This window comes from Neolamprologus multifasciatus, chromosome 14, assembly GCF_963576455.1.
Source record: "Neolamprologus multifasciatus chromosome 14, fNeoMul1.2, whole genome shotgun sequence".
Lineage (NCBI taxonomy): Eukaryota > Metazoa > Chordata > Actinopteri > Cichliformes > Cichlidae > Neolamprologus > Neolamprologus multifasciatus.
Window position 1 is genome coordinate 14,714,460 of NC_140452.1, and position 16,637 is coordinate 14,731,096.

At 38.9% G+C, this 16,637-nt stretch overlaps 2 protein-coding genes across 9 annotated transcripts in view; both read right to left on the reverse strand.

Moving 5' to 3' along the window:
- Positions 1 to 3,087, reverse strand: part of treh (trehalase (brush-border membrane glycoprotein)) — a 65,616-nt gene extending 62,529 nt beyond the window's left edge. For 7 of the 8 annotated variants that reach the window (XR_014877842.1, XR_014877841.1, XM_085184029.1 and 4 more), the window contains exons 1-8: positions 2,973 to 3,080; positions 2,130 to 2,162; positions 1,366 to 1,466; positions 1,108 to 1,255; positions 921 to 1,008; positions 603 to 703; positions 346 to 438; positions 32 to 148 (exon numbers count right to left, since the gene is read on the reverse strand). Coding sequence is in view for 6 of the 8 variants with exons in the window: in XM_085184029.1 (XP_085040155.1) it covers positions 32 to 148; positions 346 to 438; positions 603 to 703; positions 921 to 1,008; positions 1,108 to 1,255; positions 1,366 to 1,387 (569 nt within the window). In the remaining 2 variants the exon portion in view is untranslated. Of the gene's footprint in view, positions 1 to 31; positions 149 to 345; positions 439 to 602; positions 704 to 920; positions 1,009 to 1,107; positions 1,256 to 1,365; positions 1,467 to 2,129; positions 2,163 to 2,972 lie in introns of all 8 variants that reach the window. The other variant, XM_085184027.1, reaches the window with a different exon arrangement.
- ddx6 (DEAD (Asp-Glu-Ala-Asp) box helicase 6) lies at positions 2,452 to 14,481 on the reverse strand. The gene is made up of 14 exons (XM_085184032.1): positions 14,334 to 14,481; positions 13,041 to 13,608; positions 12,875 to 12,938; positions 12,562 to 12,666; positions 11,478 to 11,607; positions 10,389 to 10,535; positions 9,149 to 9,243; positions 8,902 to 9,024; positions 8,667 to 8,795; positions 8,436 to 8,552; positions 7,948 to 8,011; positions 7,588 to 7,689; positions 7,273 to 7,452; positions 2,452 to 5,599 (listed from the first exon to the last, which is right to left on the reverse strand). Exons 2-13 carry the CDS (start codon positions 13,232 to 13,234, stop codon positions 7,277 to 7,279), a joined length of 1,446 nt encoding a protein of 481 aa, XP_085040158.1. The 5' UTR covers positions 13,235 to 13,608; positions 14,334 to 14,481; the 3' UTR covers positions 2,452 to 5,599; positions 7,273 to 7,276.
- Between the last annotated feature and the right edge of the window lie 2,156 nt (positions 14,482 to 16,637).

The window sequence follows — 16,637 nt, forward strand, 5'->3', positions numbered from 1 at the left end:
TGGCAGGACGTCAGCTGGGGCTAAATATCACCTGAGGAACTCTTTATCCTTGGTTGCTTGATAGTAGCTCTCCACCATTAGAGTGAGGAATGGAGGCTGACTGCGCCTTTCATAGTAAATCCGCCCACCATTTGGAACAAAGCCATATCTGCAGGAGGGTAAGGAGGGGAAAAAAAAATCTTTTATTCCACAAATCTTGAATATCCCCTGAGAGCTCCATTTCCAAAGTGCACAACTTGGGTTACTAAATGACTTATTATTGAAAATTTGCATGGTACACTACCTGCAGCGAGGTGGACATGTTTTTAAGTGCTCTGAATGATGAAATAAGTTTTAAAGGCTTACCTGTTGACAAGGTAGAGGAAGTTTTGGATCATTCCATGGGCTGTATCTGTCATCTCTGACAGCAGGAGCCCGTTGATGACCCAGTAGGAGTCCCTGTTGGACACAGAGACTCGCATCACTTTCTGGGTATGACACGTAGGTGGGCTATCAGCATAGACCCCTGCTTGGGACTTCCTGTGATCTCCTTTCTCTCTGACCTTGTGATACTCTACCGCAGCTGCCAGACAGCTTGGTGAAAGGCTTCATTGTTCACTCACCAATAGTAGAGCTCCCTGAAGCGCCCCCCTGGCACAACAACGGGATGTGGGGTGTAAATCTGAGAGTAGAGCTCTGGGTGATCTTTAACATCAGAATGGATCTGGATGGGAAATCATATTTAATTTAAAATGTTTGGACTGAAGCGTAGGTTAGAGGCGGATCCAACAGCAAAACAAAACTAGAGGAAATAGTGCATCAATATTTCCTAAAACTCAAGAAGAAACTGAAAGAAAAAAAAAAAAAGATAAAACAAAAGCATAAAATTTGTGAGGAAGGTTGTTTGGATATTAAAGTTGTGTTAGTTTGCTACTCATCACCTTTCTGCCAAGAGATTTCCACAGACCATGGATCTTTTCTGCCCACTCGCGTAGTTTATCATCTGCTATCCCACTCAGGAAGTTTGGCCTGCAAATCAGTCATGTCATGTACGTACAGTTAAAAAAACAAAACAAAAAAAAAACAACCACAGTATAATCTGAGCAGCAAACAAACACTGGATCTCACTTCTCATGCCAGTCCGGCGGAGCCCATGACTCAAACTCTGTCCCTGGTTGATCAAAGCTTGTATTGAGAAACTCCTGCAGTTTCACAGGCGGGATGGTTGTATTTGGAAACTTGCTTGAAAGGTTGCGAAAGGCAGACAAAACATCATCTGCAGGGAGAGAGAAGCAACGCAGGAAAGCACATGATTCAGAGCCTTGAATTGTTTTATTTATTTATTTAATTTTTATTTTTATTTGTTTTAAAACCAGACCGACTTACCAGGAGCCAACCTCAGCTTCATGTCAACAAAATGCTTATCATCGTCAAACAGTTTCGCTTCTTGGACCTGGTGCAAGATGGGCCCGGTGCAGTATATTTCACTGAAATAAAAGGGGTGTAAATTATTAACTGTATCATGAAGGTCACGTCTGTATTAGAGCAATACATTCAGCTGCTATCAAAGTCCTGCGGGGAAGCAGTAAAACAAAATATAAATATCATGGAGAGGGGAAAGGTGGGCCTACAGCTTAGCATGGTTGCACCCCCCCAAATAAAAAAAAAATAAAAAAATAAAAAAAAATACCCAACACTTTAAACCTGTCAAAGAGCTATCTCTGTAGTAAGTTAAAAAGTTGGCAACCTATCAAATAAGCGACACTCTGGCGTGCCGGAAGGATAATGCACAACCGGCTGGGCATAGCGTAAAGATGCACCGTATGCAACATTGCAGGTAATAGTCAATATATGTAACGCTAGAATAAAAGGACAAACCAATTTAAGCCATTAAGCGGAGACCTTTCAGTAGTTTAGATTTCAATCATTGCAGTAATTTGGCATTATTTTAAATCAAATTTGTAGATTTAGGATTGACCTAAGGTTCCTCTAGTTCTTTTCCTTGACCAGGAAATGACAAATCTCTTGTAGTATCATGGAGACTTTCATGTCCTCTTACACACAAGACCCCCCCCCCAAAAAAAAACAAAAAAAAACCAAAACCAAACACAGAAGTTTTATATAAAAATATATATTAAAATAATCCATACCTGCCACATGGTGGAGGAACATCTCCCTTTGCGCTAGCAAAGAGAGCCAAACACAAGAAGCACAACGCTTTCAAGTTGCTCATGTTCAGCTGTAAAGTCAAGTGACGCCAAAGTACAAGCAAGAGTGCTATAAGAGAACTGTCATAAGAGAAATGCCTCCAGGCCAAAGTTTATATAAAGACACAAGATCTGAAGAGGACAGCTGCTACATTAGTGGCGCCAAGCTTTGAAAGACCCATTAGTCAGGCAAGCAGCAGTGTCCAAGTTCAATTTGTAATACATTTGGAGGAAAAACAAAAAGAAAACAAAACACTTCAGACAATAAATTTCAGTGAGCTTTATTGAACACAACTTTTAATCCAATCCAGTAATATTTATGACATCTTGCATCACTGAAAAATCTGCCAATTAAGCAACCAAATTCAAAATAAAGAAAATTTCACTTAAATTTGGAGCCTTTTTCATGAAACGTGTACTCCATTGAACATTTCATTTTGAAAAGAAAAAAGCGGGGTAACTCTTTCAAACCTTTTCGTACCCATTACCTAAACTTTGGATCTTTAGATATCCTGTTTCTGAAGTACCCACAGGCCCCACCCCACATATTTTACTGATGCATAAATTCAGACAGAAATCCTAAAAAGGACTCCTATCGTCTCTTGACAGCTGAGAGATGGGACTGCCAAATTGTACACAAAAGTTGTGTTATTAATGTGTCACAACAATCAAGAGGACGAACTTATGCATCAGGGCAGCAGGCGTACCAATTCAACCTCCTCCCAAATTTAAAAAAGAAAAAGAAAAAAAAAAAAAGACCTTAACAAGAGAGACAATTTTACTAACCAATTAGATGCCCAATCTGGGGAAAGATGCTCTTGTCTCAGTCGTTAAGGTTCTCCATGACAGCCACTAGCAGTAAAACCAGCTCCCACATGAAGGCAGCCATACGCTGAACCTCGAAGGGTCGTCAATTTTAGCCTCAAAGCATTTTGCTGCGTCAATTACTGCCAGTGGGCTGATAAGAAACAGACAGCTGCCAAGTGCCTGCATAAACAGATCCCTGTCGACTCCACTAATGCTCAAATTTAATTTTGACTTTAAACGAGAAAAATTCCCCCCACCCCCCCAAAAAGACAAACAGCCTAATTATCAGTTTAGATGTGCAAGTATTTCTGGGACAACAGCAGAAGTGTGAGAACAGGGATCAGAGTCTAACCAATGAGAAATACACGGGTAACTAATCATCTCTGCTACACTTATCTTTTGAAATGAGCTTAAATTAAATGAGCAATACTTCCCATTGGTTAAAACAGTTAAGAGAGCATCTCGCCATATTAAAGGGAACACCTCAGTTACAAAAAGGTTTCAGCTGAACAAAGTGATCAGAGGACCTCAATGCAAATGTAAGGTTGTCACGTTGCATATAAAATGCAGAGGTAAAGCCCCAAAACCCAAAACATAAAGCAATAAAGGGCAGAGAAATTAGCCATAAACTCAGCAGGCTGGGATGCCCAAGTTATGTCTTAAACAAGCTGTCTGACATAAAGTAATTTTCTAACCCATCTTGTTCATTCCCCCTCCCTGCACTAGCATGCACTTTGCTCCCAAGTGGGTATCTAGTGTGTAAAAAGTAGTGCAGTAAGTGTAGCTGCATGAACCATCTGTGTTTTAAGTGCTGATCAACTTGCTCATGTTCATTTTTAAAGTATCTTTTGTTAGCTGGTTTCACAAAAGCCAACCAACTTGCAAAGCACAGAATTTGTTCCTGCTACATTTTAGATGGATTTCAGATGGTTCGTTTTGATGCAGTCGGCCAACGTTCTGCAGAAGGAGGGGGACTTCCTGCCCCTCCCTCAATATTAGGAAGTAATGTAGCTGTGCTTAAACAGGGCATAAATCAACGTAACAGCTAATACCGTCGCCACAAAACAAATTATCTGCCAATTCAGCTGCACTGCAGCGAGTAGTAAGTAATAGAATATTTTCTTTTCCAACACCAGCACTCAGTATAAGAGATCTTAAGAGTGTTTCAAGAGTTTCACAAGTCAAGGCTGGTGACAAAGAATTCATTACTCAATGCACAAGCTTCGGAAAGCCATCTGTCAAGACTCGCACTTGTTAACACTGGAAGCAAAAGAACAAGGGCAACAATTTAAACAGTTAAGTGCATCTTTGAAGAAACATTCCAACAAATATGCATGGGCTAAAAAGATTTTCAGCAATAACTGTCTCTAAAAACATTTCATGAACTACGCCATTTAAATGTTTTAGATTCTGGTAAATTCTGCAATTTCTAAAATTATAAATAAATTCACAGGCCAATATTGCAGATCAAACAAACTGGCAGTTCGGGAAACCATCTCCAGTGCTAACAAGAGGGAAGGGGCGGATGGCTTTTCAGTTTGTCAGGCAGCCTTTTTAACTTGTTTAAAACAATCTTAAAATGAAGGTATATACACAAAGTGTAAGGTGCACCCCAAACGCTGGCTGCACGTCTCACAGAATTAAGTATGGCCACCCATAGGAAGGTGAAACACAGGATGACAAAAGACCGACTGAAGAAGAAAGGAGGAAGAAAAAATAAAAATACGTGTCAGGCATTCGCTCCAAATAAACTCCACCAAAACAGGAATCCTCATGACTCATGGTGTTGCAAGGCTGCTTAATTATTTTTAGTGTTCTGATGCTGAAGACAGAGGAAAGAGTTTGGGTCTCTCAGAAGCACAAGTTTTTTTTCACCAATGACTGAGTCTGGCTGCATCTTTGAGAAAGGGGGAAAAAAAAAAAAAAAAATCCAGCATCTCTGTCCATGGAAATCCAAGTTTGTCCTCATTTATCAGCCAGACTCAAGTTCAGCTTAGCCAGCAAGAAGATAATTCAGACCAGTCTACCTCCAATCATCTCCAGTTGCTGCGAATGGATGACCCAACCAAAGACGGGTATGAATTCACCTTTTTTGTCAGACATTAAATTAGTGTAACAAATTTTCAATTAGGTGAACAGAAATATGTAGCATGGAGTGGAGAGAGATGACCGATAATGAGGGGTTATTACTTTAGAACAAGCTGAACTGTTTAAGGCACTTGATATTAATTGGATAAAACTTCCGAACTTAAAAGTGGAGAATGGAAGGTGTCCTATCGCTCTCTGTTGGCGCTGGCTTTGTGTCAGTGGTGGATATGAATCATCACAATGTGCACTGATAACGTTTCTGACTTGGTCCCATTCTTTCCTCGTGGTGCCCATGTCTTCAGGGTGTGGTGGTGCAGCAAAGAGCCTTAAAAAGGCAGATGAGTTCTTCCAATAACACATCCATCAAAGCACGCATTCCTAATGGTGGCATCCAAAAAAGGAAGACATACAGCAACTGTACATTTAAAAAAAAAAAAAAAAAAAGAAGAAAAGAAAAAAAATCCAAAGATGTGGGGGATGAAGTAGAATACAGAGGGGAGTGGAGGATGGACTGGTCTCTAGAAAAAGGAGAGGGAAAAAAAAAAATATCACATTAGACCAGACTGTTCAACAAAAACCCCCACTAACGACACTCAGATAAAACCTGTATTCTACACATTACCGAAACACAAACCGGCTGATTTTTCATAGATCAGATGACCATTTGGGTCATAATGTTTCAGAGTGAAACTAGGGTACGATTTCTCTGTGCACATGCAGGAGGACATTCCTGACACCATGATTGAAATGCCTAAATAATTCTTATCATCAAAATCAAGACAGAGTCGCTGGAAGCAACCTGCATAAATGTATCAACTCAGGTGTCATTAGCAGATATCCAACTTCTACAAGGATATATCAAGGATGGTAAAGACATTTCATCTTCTGTTACCTGGAAACCCTGTACCCAAACAAAACAAAAAAACCCTCCTTGTCCTTTTTCCTAGCTACTTTTCCTTGATCTCAGGAACTCTGTAAGATCATAGCAAGGTTTGAAGCAGAATTAAGACAACAGCACATAAACTTGGGACTAAGACGTGCATCTCATTCCTAACCAATATATTCCTATCTGAATGTTCAATGCAACTTATCCCAGCTGACCAAGGGGGAAAAAATGTAACCTAAACCCTAAAATGTTGGCAATGACACAACGGCTACAGCTCATGATTGATTTATAGAACTTATGTAATTCTTTGGTGCATTTTTTTTTTTTTTAACATGGTATCATGGGTATGGGCGATCGTGGCTCAAAGAGTTGGCAGTTCGCCTTGTAACCGGAAGGTTGCCGGTTCGAGCCCCCGGCTCGGACAGTCTCGGTCGTTGTGTCCTTGGGCAATACACTTCACCTACTGCCTACTGGTGTTGGCCAGAGGGGCCGATGGCGCGATATGGCAGCCTCGCTTCTGTCAGTCTGCCCCAGGGCAGCTGTGGCTACAACCGTAGCTTGCCTCCACCGGGGTATGAATGTGAGAGTGAATGAATAGTGGAATTGTACAGCGCTTTGAGGGCCCCGAAAAGCGCTTTATAAATGCAATTCATTATTATCAGCTTGATAGGCTTTTATTAAAGCAACATTAATGTTCATAGTTCACATGTGGCTTTAACCGCCTGTTGAAGCAGCATCAAACAGAAAACACTTCAGAACACTCACATGATATGCTCTGCTGTTTCAGTGATAGTTCCAATGTGTCTTCTGCTGAAGGAGGTGATAAAGGAAGCACTGAAGTATCTTTTTAGTATTTAGAGAATTCGACTGCGATTATGGCCGACACGCTGATACTCTGCATAACAGCCGTGATGTAGCAAAATTGACCATTTGAATACACACCATTTTTCACACTGCAAATATACACACTATATTATATTGAAAAACCTTTGTAGATTTATTTTGCCATCTTTAAAAATAAAAGTAACAGACTTTCCTCACAGGATATATGTTCACTAAGAGCAGCAAGAAAAGCACAGTCCAGGTAATGACAGTAATCATGGCTAAATTGTATTTAGTTGTGTCAGCAAGGTGCCGAAGTATCCAGCATACCAAGCAGCAAAGCACTAGCTCTGCAACAGCTCATATCCATCAGCTCGTTTGTAAAACTTATTCGAACCGGCAGGATGAAAAAGATTAAATCACGGGAGATAAATTATCTTCCGACCATCTATAAACCAGCTGGTCGCATATCTGTGTACTCACTGGCTCATGGCTTGACTTCTTCGCCACTCTCACTGTGGTACTCTGCCACGTATAGGCTCTTGTCAATGATGCCAGGGATGGGCTTTATTTCTGTTCCAAGCTGTTCCTCAATCCCTTTCAGGTTGAAGCGATCGTCATACGTGATGAGGTTGATAGCTAGACCCAGGTGTCCGAAGCGGCCTGGAAATTATGGTAGTCAACAGCTTAAATAATTGCTTTAGCATTTTTTTGCTGCATAAAATGCATTTATATTGCAGACAAGAGTGAAACAGTCAAAGCAAAAAGGATGAAAACAGTCCGAGTCATGGCCCTTACCAGATCTACCGATGCGATGAAGGTACGTTTCTCCCAGCTTAGGAAAATCAAAATTGATCACAACATTCACAGCTTGAATGTCGATTCCTCTTGTGAAGAGGTCTAGAGGGGAAAAGCAATAAAGATCAAACCACGCAGGATAGAACATTAAAGAAAATAGGCTTGCGCAAATCAGTCACTACAAAAACAAAAACAAACTAGAGATGTACACAATAGAACAGCTCAGTTTTACCGTCAAAAACTACTACTACTACTAATAATAATAATAATAATAATAATAGCAGTAATAAAAATCCTATCTCAGTTTCTTTCAACTCCTACTGGTAAAATGCGGCAGTTGCACACGTTTCTTTCACTTACCAGTGCAGACTAGATTCCGGCACAGGCCATTTCTGAAGTCGTGGAATACACGGTTACGATGTTCCTGGAAAATGGATTTTAAAAAAAAAAAAATGCATTTAGAAGCAGATTTATTCACTTCAGGGCATCATTGAATTACATCAGGATAGATTACATAGAGATAATGCATGCCTTTTTACTCATAACACTTGTCCACAACTGATGTAAACCATCTTAGGTGAGGTATAAGCACGTATGCTGAGTCAGTAACTAAGCTGTCATCTCAGGTATTCATAACATGCAAAAACAAATGACAAGTAAAGCAGTGGAAAATCTGTTTGTGCAGCAACCCAAGTGTTTACAGTTATATTTATTTATCATGTAGTCAGTCTGGGGACTGCCAGTGCCAACTCTCCATAAACAGGATGTTGGAGTGAACAGCAGTTCTTGCAAAAATCAATTGTGCATTTTGGTGAACAAGCTTTTCTGGGGCAGTACTTTAAGCTGACCTGTCGCATCTTTGCATGAATGTAGAAACATGAATAACCAAGCTGGGAGATCTTCTTGGCAAGGAGCTCCACTCTCTGAGACGAGTTGCAGAAGATTATGGATTGGTTGATCTGGAGCTAAAAATAAATTATGCAAAAAAAAAAAAATAAGTACACAATTGCATGTTCATCAGACTCTTCCTATTTGTACATTTTTTTTATTATTTACAAGTGCAGAGAGGCAAAACTCACCCTGGAAAACAAGGTGTTGAGGCAATGGACTTTTTGCCTTTCAGTTACATAAGCATAATACTGAGTCACACCCTTCAGTGTAAGCTCCTCCATTAGGTTGATTTCATAGGGTTTCTGCAAGTGTGAATTCTACAAAAATACATAGAAATGATTATATACAGGTTGAAATGCAAGTTGTTAACATTGTAAAGCTTATTTGAAATCACAAGTTCATGAATAAGGAAACAAAATGTACCATGAACTTCTGCACGCTGAGAGGGAAGGTTGCAGAATAAAGCAAAATCTGCCTCTGCTTGGGCAAAAAGCCCAGGATCTCCTCCATCATGACCACAAAGTCCTGAGACAGGAGCTTGTCAGCCTTTTGAACAGGAGATGGGGGGAAAAAAAGACACATTTAGCTCCATCACCTGACTGACCCAAATTATCTAAATGCACTTATTTAGAAATAAAAAGGTCTAATAAAAGTAAACAGCTTCACTCACTTCATCTAGAACAATCATCTGCACTTGACCAACTTTGGCCACTCCTTTCTTGATGAGGTCTAAAATCCTTCCAGGTGTGGCAATGACCACATGTACTAAAAAATAAAAAGCAAAAGGTATCAATAATTAAGGTCTACCACATTTTCTAAGAATGGCAATGTTATCAGAATTTAAGTGTCCACATTTCAGTGGAGGAATGATGGTAAATGATCACGATCATCATATTGCTGATATTCAGCCGCTGAGGAATACTCAACAAAAGCTATATTGACAACTTTAACAAAAAATCAATATGCATTTGACAGTAATCAGATCAATACATGTGTTTTTATTAGTTAACATTTCAGACATCAGCATTGACTGCCTGTGAAATGTGTGTGTGTGTGTGTGTGTGTGTGTGTGTGTTTACGGGGGTCTATTTTTTGTATTGGCTACAGATAAGATCAGGCAAAAACTTGAAAATTAAGCCAGACCGTGCTTATCATCTTTTCTCCTTTGCAGATCTCAGTGCAGCTTATAATGCCTTCCTTTGATGGACTCATGTTTGTTTGTTTGTTTTAAGTATAGATGAAGATTTTCATTTACGCCAATCAAATGAGCTTTGGTAGCAATCATACCAACATTTAGGATTCAACTAGAGATGTACCAAAGATCCAGGAATATTTCAATTTACATCTTCTTAAAAAAATAAAAATAAAAAAAAATAAAAAATCGTCACTGAGACAGACAGTAAAGCAGACGATTCAGATCACCCCTGATTTCAGACTGTATGAGGAAATCCATGCAGGAGATTGCACAGACTTACACAGACGTCAGTGTGAAATAATCATGTTGACTCCCACCAAGAGTATTTAGCATTAACTAAAGCTAAACTTAAAAAGAGTAGCTGAGGGAGGAGGGGAAAAAACCTTAGTTAAATGGAAAAAATAAGCTAAACTGTAAATTTGCAAATCAAAATTTTGTTAATACAGATTGAGTTTTAGTCTTAGTTGGTTTGGTAAAATTTGCCAGTACAACTCAAAGATTTGTTGTTTACTGGGAGGGGGGACGCATTACATTAATGCAAGTCAACTGTCTTCACTAACTGTTGTATTGTTAGATTAATTTCCAATTTTCCTAAATCTTACTCCTGGCAAATACCCTCCATATAATAACACTGAACCCAATAAAAATAAATAAAAGATATACAGCGTTATAAAATATAAGACTGTAATAACTGATGTTACGTGTGAAAGGTTACCCGTTTCATCGAGTCTCATGATGTCATCACGGAGATTGGTTCCACCTGTGGTTGCCATGACCTTCACACCACCCATGTGTTTGCTGACCTGGATACATATTTGGCTTACTTGCAGAGCCAGTTCTCTGGTGGGCACTATGACCAAAGCTGGAAAAAGAGAAGACTTATTTATTACCATTTTATTAAACATTTGCAAGTAATTAAGCATAGGATCAAGTGCAATGGTACTACTACATTTTCAAGAATCAAAAACAAATTAAAACAGGCTCCGATCAGTAACATGTCTCAGACCTTGTCCCACCACTTTCATTTTCATGAGGACACAATGAATCAAAAAAAAAAAAAAAAAAAAAAAAAAAAAAAAAAGATGTTTACATGTCTTTATCAGACACTGTTGTATTCATAACATAGTCAAAAACAGTCTTCAGAAAAGAGAATAAAAATGTAGTTACATGTTAAATGGAGCAAAACAAACTAGACCATCAATAACAGGAAACCTAGCCTCGAGCAAAATAATGCATTTGGATGAGGATCTGATTTTGTGCTCTTGAAGCAGAAAACTCTAGAAGAGAAGCTGACATTTAGGGATCGCATGTGTAGCACGATTGTGTAACACGTGATTTGCAATTTAAAATGTTTTTTGGTTAAAACGTGAGTCTGTTCTAAACCGTTTCAGCAGCACTGTTGTGCAGAATTTACAGTGTGTATATATAGTTGCCATTTTATTTTGGAAACACTGAACAGCAAATGTCAAAATATATCAACTGTTTATACAACTACAGTTTGTTTCTCCTGTTATCCTAAGTAAGTAATATTAAAATTGGCATTAGAAAAAAAAATGTAAATGTTGATGACTTTTGCATTTCTAGTTAAATTTCAATACTAAAGCAGTTGCTTTTTGGGGTCACCGATTTGACCAAATCATCAGTAAAGGCTCATTATGTGTCGAGGTTTATCAAGGGCATACTGATTTCATTTTCACCCCCCTCTTTTTTTAACAACCCACTTAATGACTTTCAAATGAGGCAAGCTAAAATTCAACATTTATAATAATAAAAAAGAAATCTTGTTGAAAATGAGCTCTCTCACCTTGTATGCAGTACTTCTTCAGGTCAATGCGTTCAAGTAAGGGAATGAGGTAGGCTCCACTCTTTCCCGTGCCATTCTTGGCTCTGGCCAAAATATCTCTTCCTGACAGTGCAATGGGGATGCTCTCCTCCTGCAGACAAAGAGAGAAATACAAAGAATACTTTTTGATTCATCCACATCACACATCTAATGAATTTATTCTAGTGCAAACATGTAATACAATTGTTCTGAGTGGAAGGTAAAATGTTAATTTTTCAAGTTCCATTTACTTTGTCTACCAACAGCCCATACACACATCCGCCCACCCTGCAGTTTGCCTATCTGAAATAGGCCACCACTCATTAGCATACTTTGTTTACATCGTTCCTTCCGATGGATAAGTGCTGAGAAACTGAAACTTATTCTGTGCAGCCGAGAGTGATTCTAAAGCTTATAAATGAAGTGTAATAAACCAAATTTGCCAAACGAGCTACTAAAGATGTTAAACTCATGAAAGTGCATAAAGACAACTGAGGAGATGGGCGCCACATGTCACATAGCCGAGTGAAAGTGCCTGGGTTCAAGTCTCTCCCCACTTTCCTTACCTTACCATTGTCACTGTTCCACTTTCCAATAAAGGCAAAAATACCACAGAAAAAACAAAAACAAGCCAATCTTTTTTTTTTTTTTTATAAAGATAACTGATGAAATCAAAGCTGAAATGCATAACCTGGGTACAACAAATGTACAAACATTGTGTGTCAGTCCACCCACTAAGTAATAAGAAATATTATGGTATGTCCAAGAGGGTTCACCAGAGTTTTTAGGACACATGCTAACAGGCACTACCCAAACAACCTAATAGGTACTACAATGCTCCTGAGCCATACTGCAGGAATAGCAATTTTCACAGGTTTGAAGAATTAACTGTTACATTTAACCTTTAATAGTCAACTACATTTAACACTGATCACGTGTCAATGTCAAAGAACTCGTCTGTCCTTTTATGCACTACAATCTATTCTGTAAGAGCAAAAGTATGCACTTCCTTATGCACAAACATGCCTTCTTGTTCAGCCGTCAAATCAAAGCAGTCTTAACATACCTGGATTGGAGATGGCTTTTCCCAGCCCATCTCAAAGATTCCCATAAGCAGCTCCCTTTTTAGGCAATAATCTTCAAACTCATTGCCTTTAGTTGCAGTCACATCCTGTAATTGTCACAGAACGATTGTATATGAAGAAGAGTACTTTGACAGCTTGTGTGGAACACATATATTAATATAACAGTGATTGTAGGCTTGTATAAAAATGAGTTATTAAACACAGCACTGAATATTTTTATTCACAGCCCAAAAAAACAAACAAATGAGTAATAGGATATATAAGCTTCTGGGTCAAAAGAAACATGTTACCAACCGACGTTTTCATCCTCATGTCCTTTGGGGGCAATTTCAAATTTTTCTTCCAGTCATCTCCAGGCCTGTGGAAGCCAGAATTATTAACAAGCAGTATCACATTTAACTGACAGCAGTAGTTGTAATGAGAAGTCAAAATTGTTTAATTTTAGTATTAAATAACTTACTTGATGACAGCATTTGTTGTAGGGGCTGGCTGGGAGTTTCCATTGTTGATTGTGCCTTTCATCTGGTTAAGCTGCTGCTGCGGCCCTCCTCCACCTCCACCTGGTGCTCCAGCAGGCTTCACTGAGCCTCTGAGCTGTCCATTCTGGTTGGGCAAGCCCAGAATCACTGGGTTCTCCGTTCTGGCGGTGCTCATGTTGACTTGGCTCAACTTTATTCCAACAGCAATGAAACCTTTAACAGTTTCCAGGTGACGTGAGTCCACTCAAAACGTAAAAATTGCCCTCGCCTTTTTAAATCTTAATCAACTAAAGGTAAATACTAAATCATTTACTCTTCAACAGTGTCTTTTGTGATATCAAGTGTCCAGAAACAAATTCCTCTTCTCGTTTTTTATAAGACTTCTATGCATTGAAATTAAATTAGGGCTTAGCATAGATTAATTTTGTCAACATTATCTGGAATACTCCAAGAGGGCTTCGCAAGCGTTCAAGCATTGGCCGACTGTTCAGCTAGCCATCTTGATTAGCTAAACCGGGCCGCTGTGTCCTTCCTCGGGGCTGTCCAAACCTAAAACGCACAAGACAGCGTTAGAAATGGCAAAATAGAAACGTCGGTGGAATAACAGCTCCGCAGCATGCAGTCCTCGGGTTTGGTGAGACTTAAAGTCACCATTTTGCTAACGCACAGAAACACTTGACGGCTGGCCTAATGTCAAAAGTTAGCCGACACAGCGCTGACAGCGAATGTTATTTAGCTTCGCAAACAATGAATAAGCGGCCTTGATAAATTAAGAGCATTGGCAAATTGAGTGTACAGTTGGATAAGAATGTGCTGCGTGTGATTTCTACTGGATGCATACTTTAACTAATGGTTCAACGGTGATTAGTGTACTCGTTTAATAAAAAAAGAAAAAAATCTACCCTAGAAGGAGGAGTAGGTAGGCTAGTTACAGACATGACTTTCTGGTACATTAATTTCAGTCATCTTTTCACGTTAATCAACACCACAATACCGAATTCATATACATTTATTCCAGTCAATGTTACACGATTAATTCATCTGACCATTTCAAATGTCAGCCCAATAACAAAACTGACTGGCTATCCGCCATCAACCAGCATTAACTTTAGCTGCAATGAGATTGCCGTGCTAGGTCTGCTAGCAACCTAGCAAGGCTAGCGACGGTAAAATAATAAACACTAAAGCCTAGTGTTATCTACAAGAAATAACAGCTGAACCTAAAGCAATGATCTATTCGTGAATTGAAGCAGATTCATTATAAGGACGTTTACCTTGAGCTATTGAAATAGCCGGTGCCGTAAGCGGTATTTGTGAGCAATCTTTAGCTAACTACCAACGAGTCTCGTCAGAGTCAAGCAAACGTCCAAGATGGCTTCCACCCGTATTTGAACCCGCCCCCATCCAACGAATCAGCTGATTTCATTTCAAATCAAGGAGCTGTGAGGTCTACTCCTAAAATAATCCTCTCTAACATTTAAATATTTTATCTATCTGCGATGGTACCAACGCGGCCGGTGCAGCCACATCGTCTCTGTTGATAGTGTTTACCATCCGTGCTCTCTGCGCCTCATGTTCATGCACATGCAAACACTGCAGCTGTGTTGTGAGTTGGGTTGTGAATGTTATTGCTCTTCAAAAATTGTATAGAACGAAGCTACTCTCCTGGGTGTCATGTGAAGAGCAAGGTTTAACTTCTATACACTCTCAGTGATTCCTGTGTGGTTGTTGATTCTCGCTTAATTAATGCAGCATCAGCAGCTTTGTGTGTTGTTGTTGTGGCTCAGTTTATTTTGTATGTGAGTTTTTTGTTTGTTTGTTTGTTTGTTTTAATTATTTTTAATGTGATTTGAACAGAATGTCTCATCATTTCTTAGAGTTCTCTAAAACCCATCTATTTGTAACTTTTAGACTGCACTATTGTGATTCAGTGTCACCAGGCTGGCCTAAAAGCTTTCTGAAAAGCCTTCAGTTGATCTAAAATGTTACAGAGAGAGTACAAACAAAGATTAAAAAGAGAGATCATAGTTTCACATATTAGCATCTCCTCTTTGGATCCCTTTTTATATATAACTGAATGTAAAATGCTTCTTCTCACAAACATCATCGCAGATCTTCAGGCACCATTCTATCACAAACAATACAGATGGAGTTACTTTTAACTGCTCCCCTAGTCACAGGTTGCCACAGCCCCAGATATTTGATTTGACAGATTTTTATGCTAGATGCCATTCTTAACACAATCCCAGCATACCAATATCATATGATCCCAATACACTATCAGAGTACTCTGATCTCAGAGTGTAGACGTTTTTTTGTTCATAGTGAAAAAGTAGAATGGGATGCAGAGCATTCAGTTATCAGGCCCCTCTCAAGATAAACACACATCCTTTCTACTTTAAAGTTTGGCCTTAAATCTCCCACCTGTTACAGACAGACAGTGTTGTGGTTGTGTGGTTATGGTGAGGTAGAAAAGATCATACAGAAATCAAATAAATATTTTTTTAATGATAGATATTTGTCTGTACAGTAAGGCATAGGTGTGGATGTAACGTCATCCATGTGTTTTGGTGCATCACTGCCACCTGTTGTACAGACACTGAAGGTATCCTGTAATAATGTGTTGGTTAGGGAGAACATTAAAGTTTACCAACCAGAGGTCTCTGTTCTACACTCTTTGTCTTTCTTTTCTTGTGTGCCACACATAAAACTAATGCCGCATTAGATGATGTAAACTTTTTTGATGCTCAGTTTATTGTGTGTGCGGAGAACACTGTGACTCATAACAAGTGTAAATTAATATCTGTGACATCATTTTGCTGTGGGACAATATTTTAGGTATAAGCCAAAGGGTGGCAGTGTGGGGTTTTGGAGAACATGCTTTTGACTAGCAAGCTGTAACAGTTACATCTTATATACTGCCTTCTAAGACTTCTAAGACAGACTCCAAAAGGCTGATTTTCATGTGTTGTGTTATTACTTTATATAATTTTTTTTTCTTTTTTTACATGGTGTTAGTCCTGTTAAGATGCGGCTCTTTAAAAGAGTTGGAAACTGTTAAAGGATAAAGCAGTGCAGACCTTATAAAGTTAACAGTGCTTTACTTAATTACCCAAATGGTTATTCTGATACCTGCACAGTCTTGCAGCATGTAATCATATTTGGTGCAAAGCAAACAAACTCAGTGTGTTGTTGTCGGCTAAATTCTTTACGATTATAGTTATTATTCTTCCTCAAACCGACAGGTGTAACAGTGAGATGAGTGGTCTTACAGTTTTTCACACATATTATTGTTCTTAAATTATTTGAATTTTACTGCAACGAAATCCAACTCTATTCAAGAGACTGTGATGGCTAGATGGGATTAATTAACCATCAGAATGGGAAATTCTTCTTCTTTCAAGCAAAGTCTACCTGAAAGCCAACAGACTGCTACTTTTTGATCTGCAGAGATCTGGATGTGAAGATGTAAATGTCCCAAACTTTTGTTGAGGACTTTGGGAGAAATACTGAAACAATATCTTTTTCATTTTCCTTATGTGATCACAAAAAGACCACAGATTTATAGAACAACGTCT

What these genes read in the sequence shown, in the direction of transcription:
- ddx6 (XM_085184032.1), bottom strand. Translation starts at nt 13,234, where the DNA reads ATGAGCACCGCCAGAACGGAGAACCCAGTGATTCTGGGCTTGCCCAAC. An exon ending in ACATGAGGATGAAAACGTCG is followed by an intron (nt 12,667 to 12,874) that starts GTTGGTAACATG and finishes TGACAATTACAG; the next exon opens with GATGTGACTGCAACTAAAGG. An exon ending in TCATCGCATCGGTAGATCTG is followed by an intron (nt 7,453 to 7,587) that starts GTAAGGGCCATG and finishes CATAATTTCCAG; the next exon opens with GCCGCTTCGGACACCTGGGT.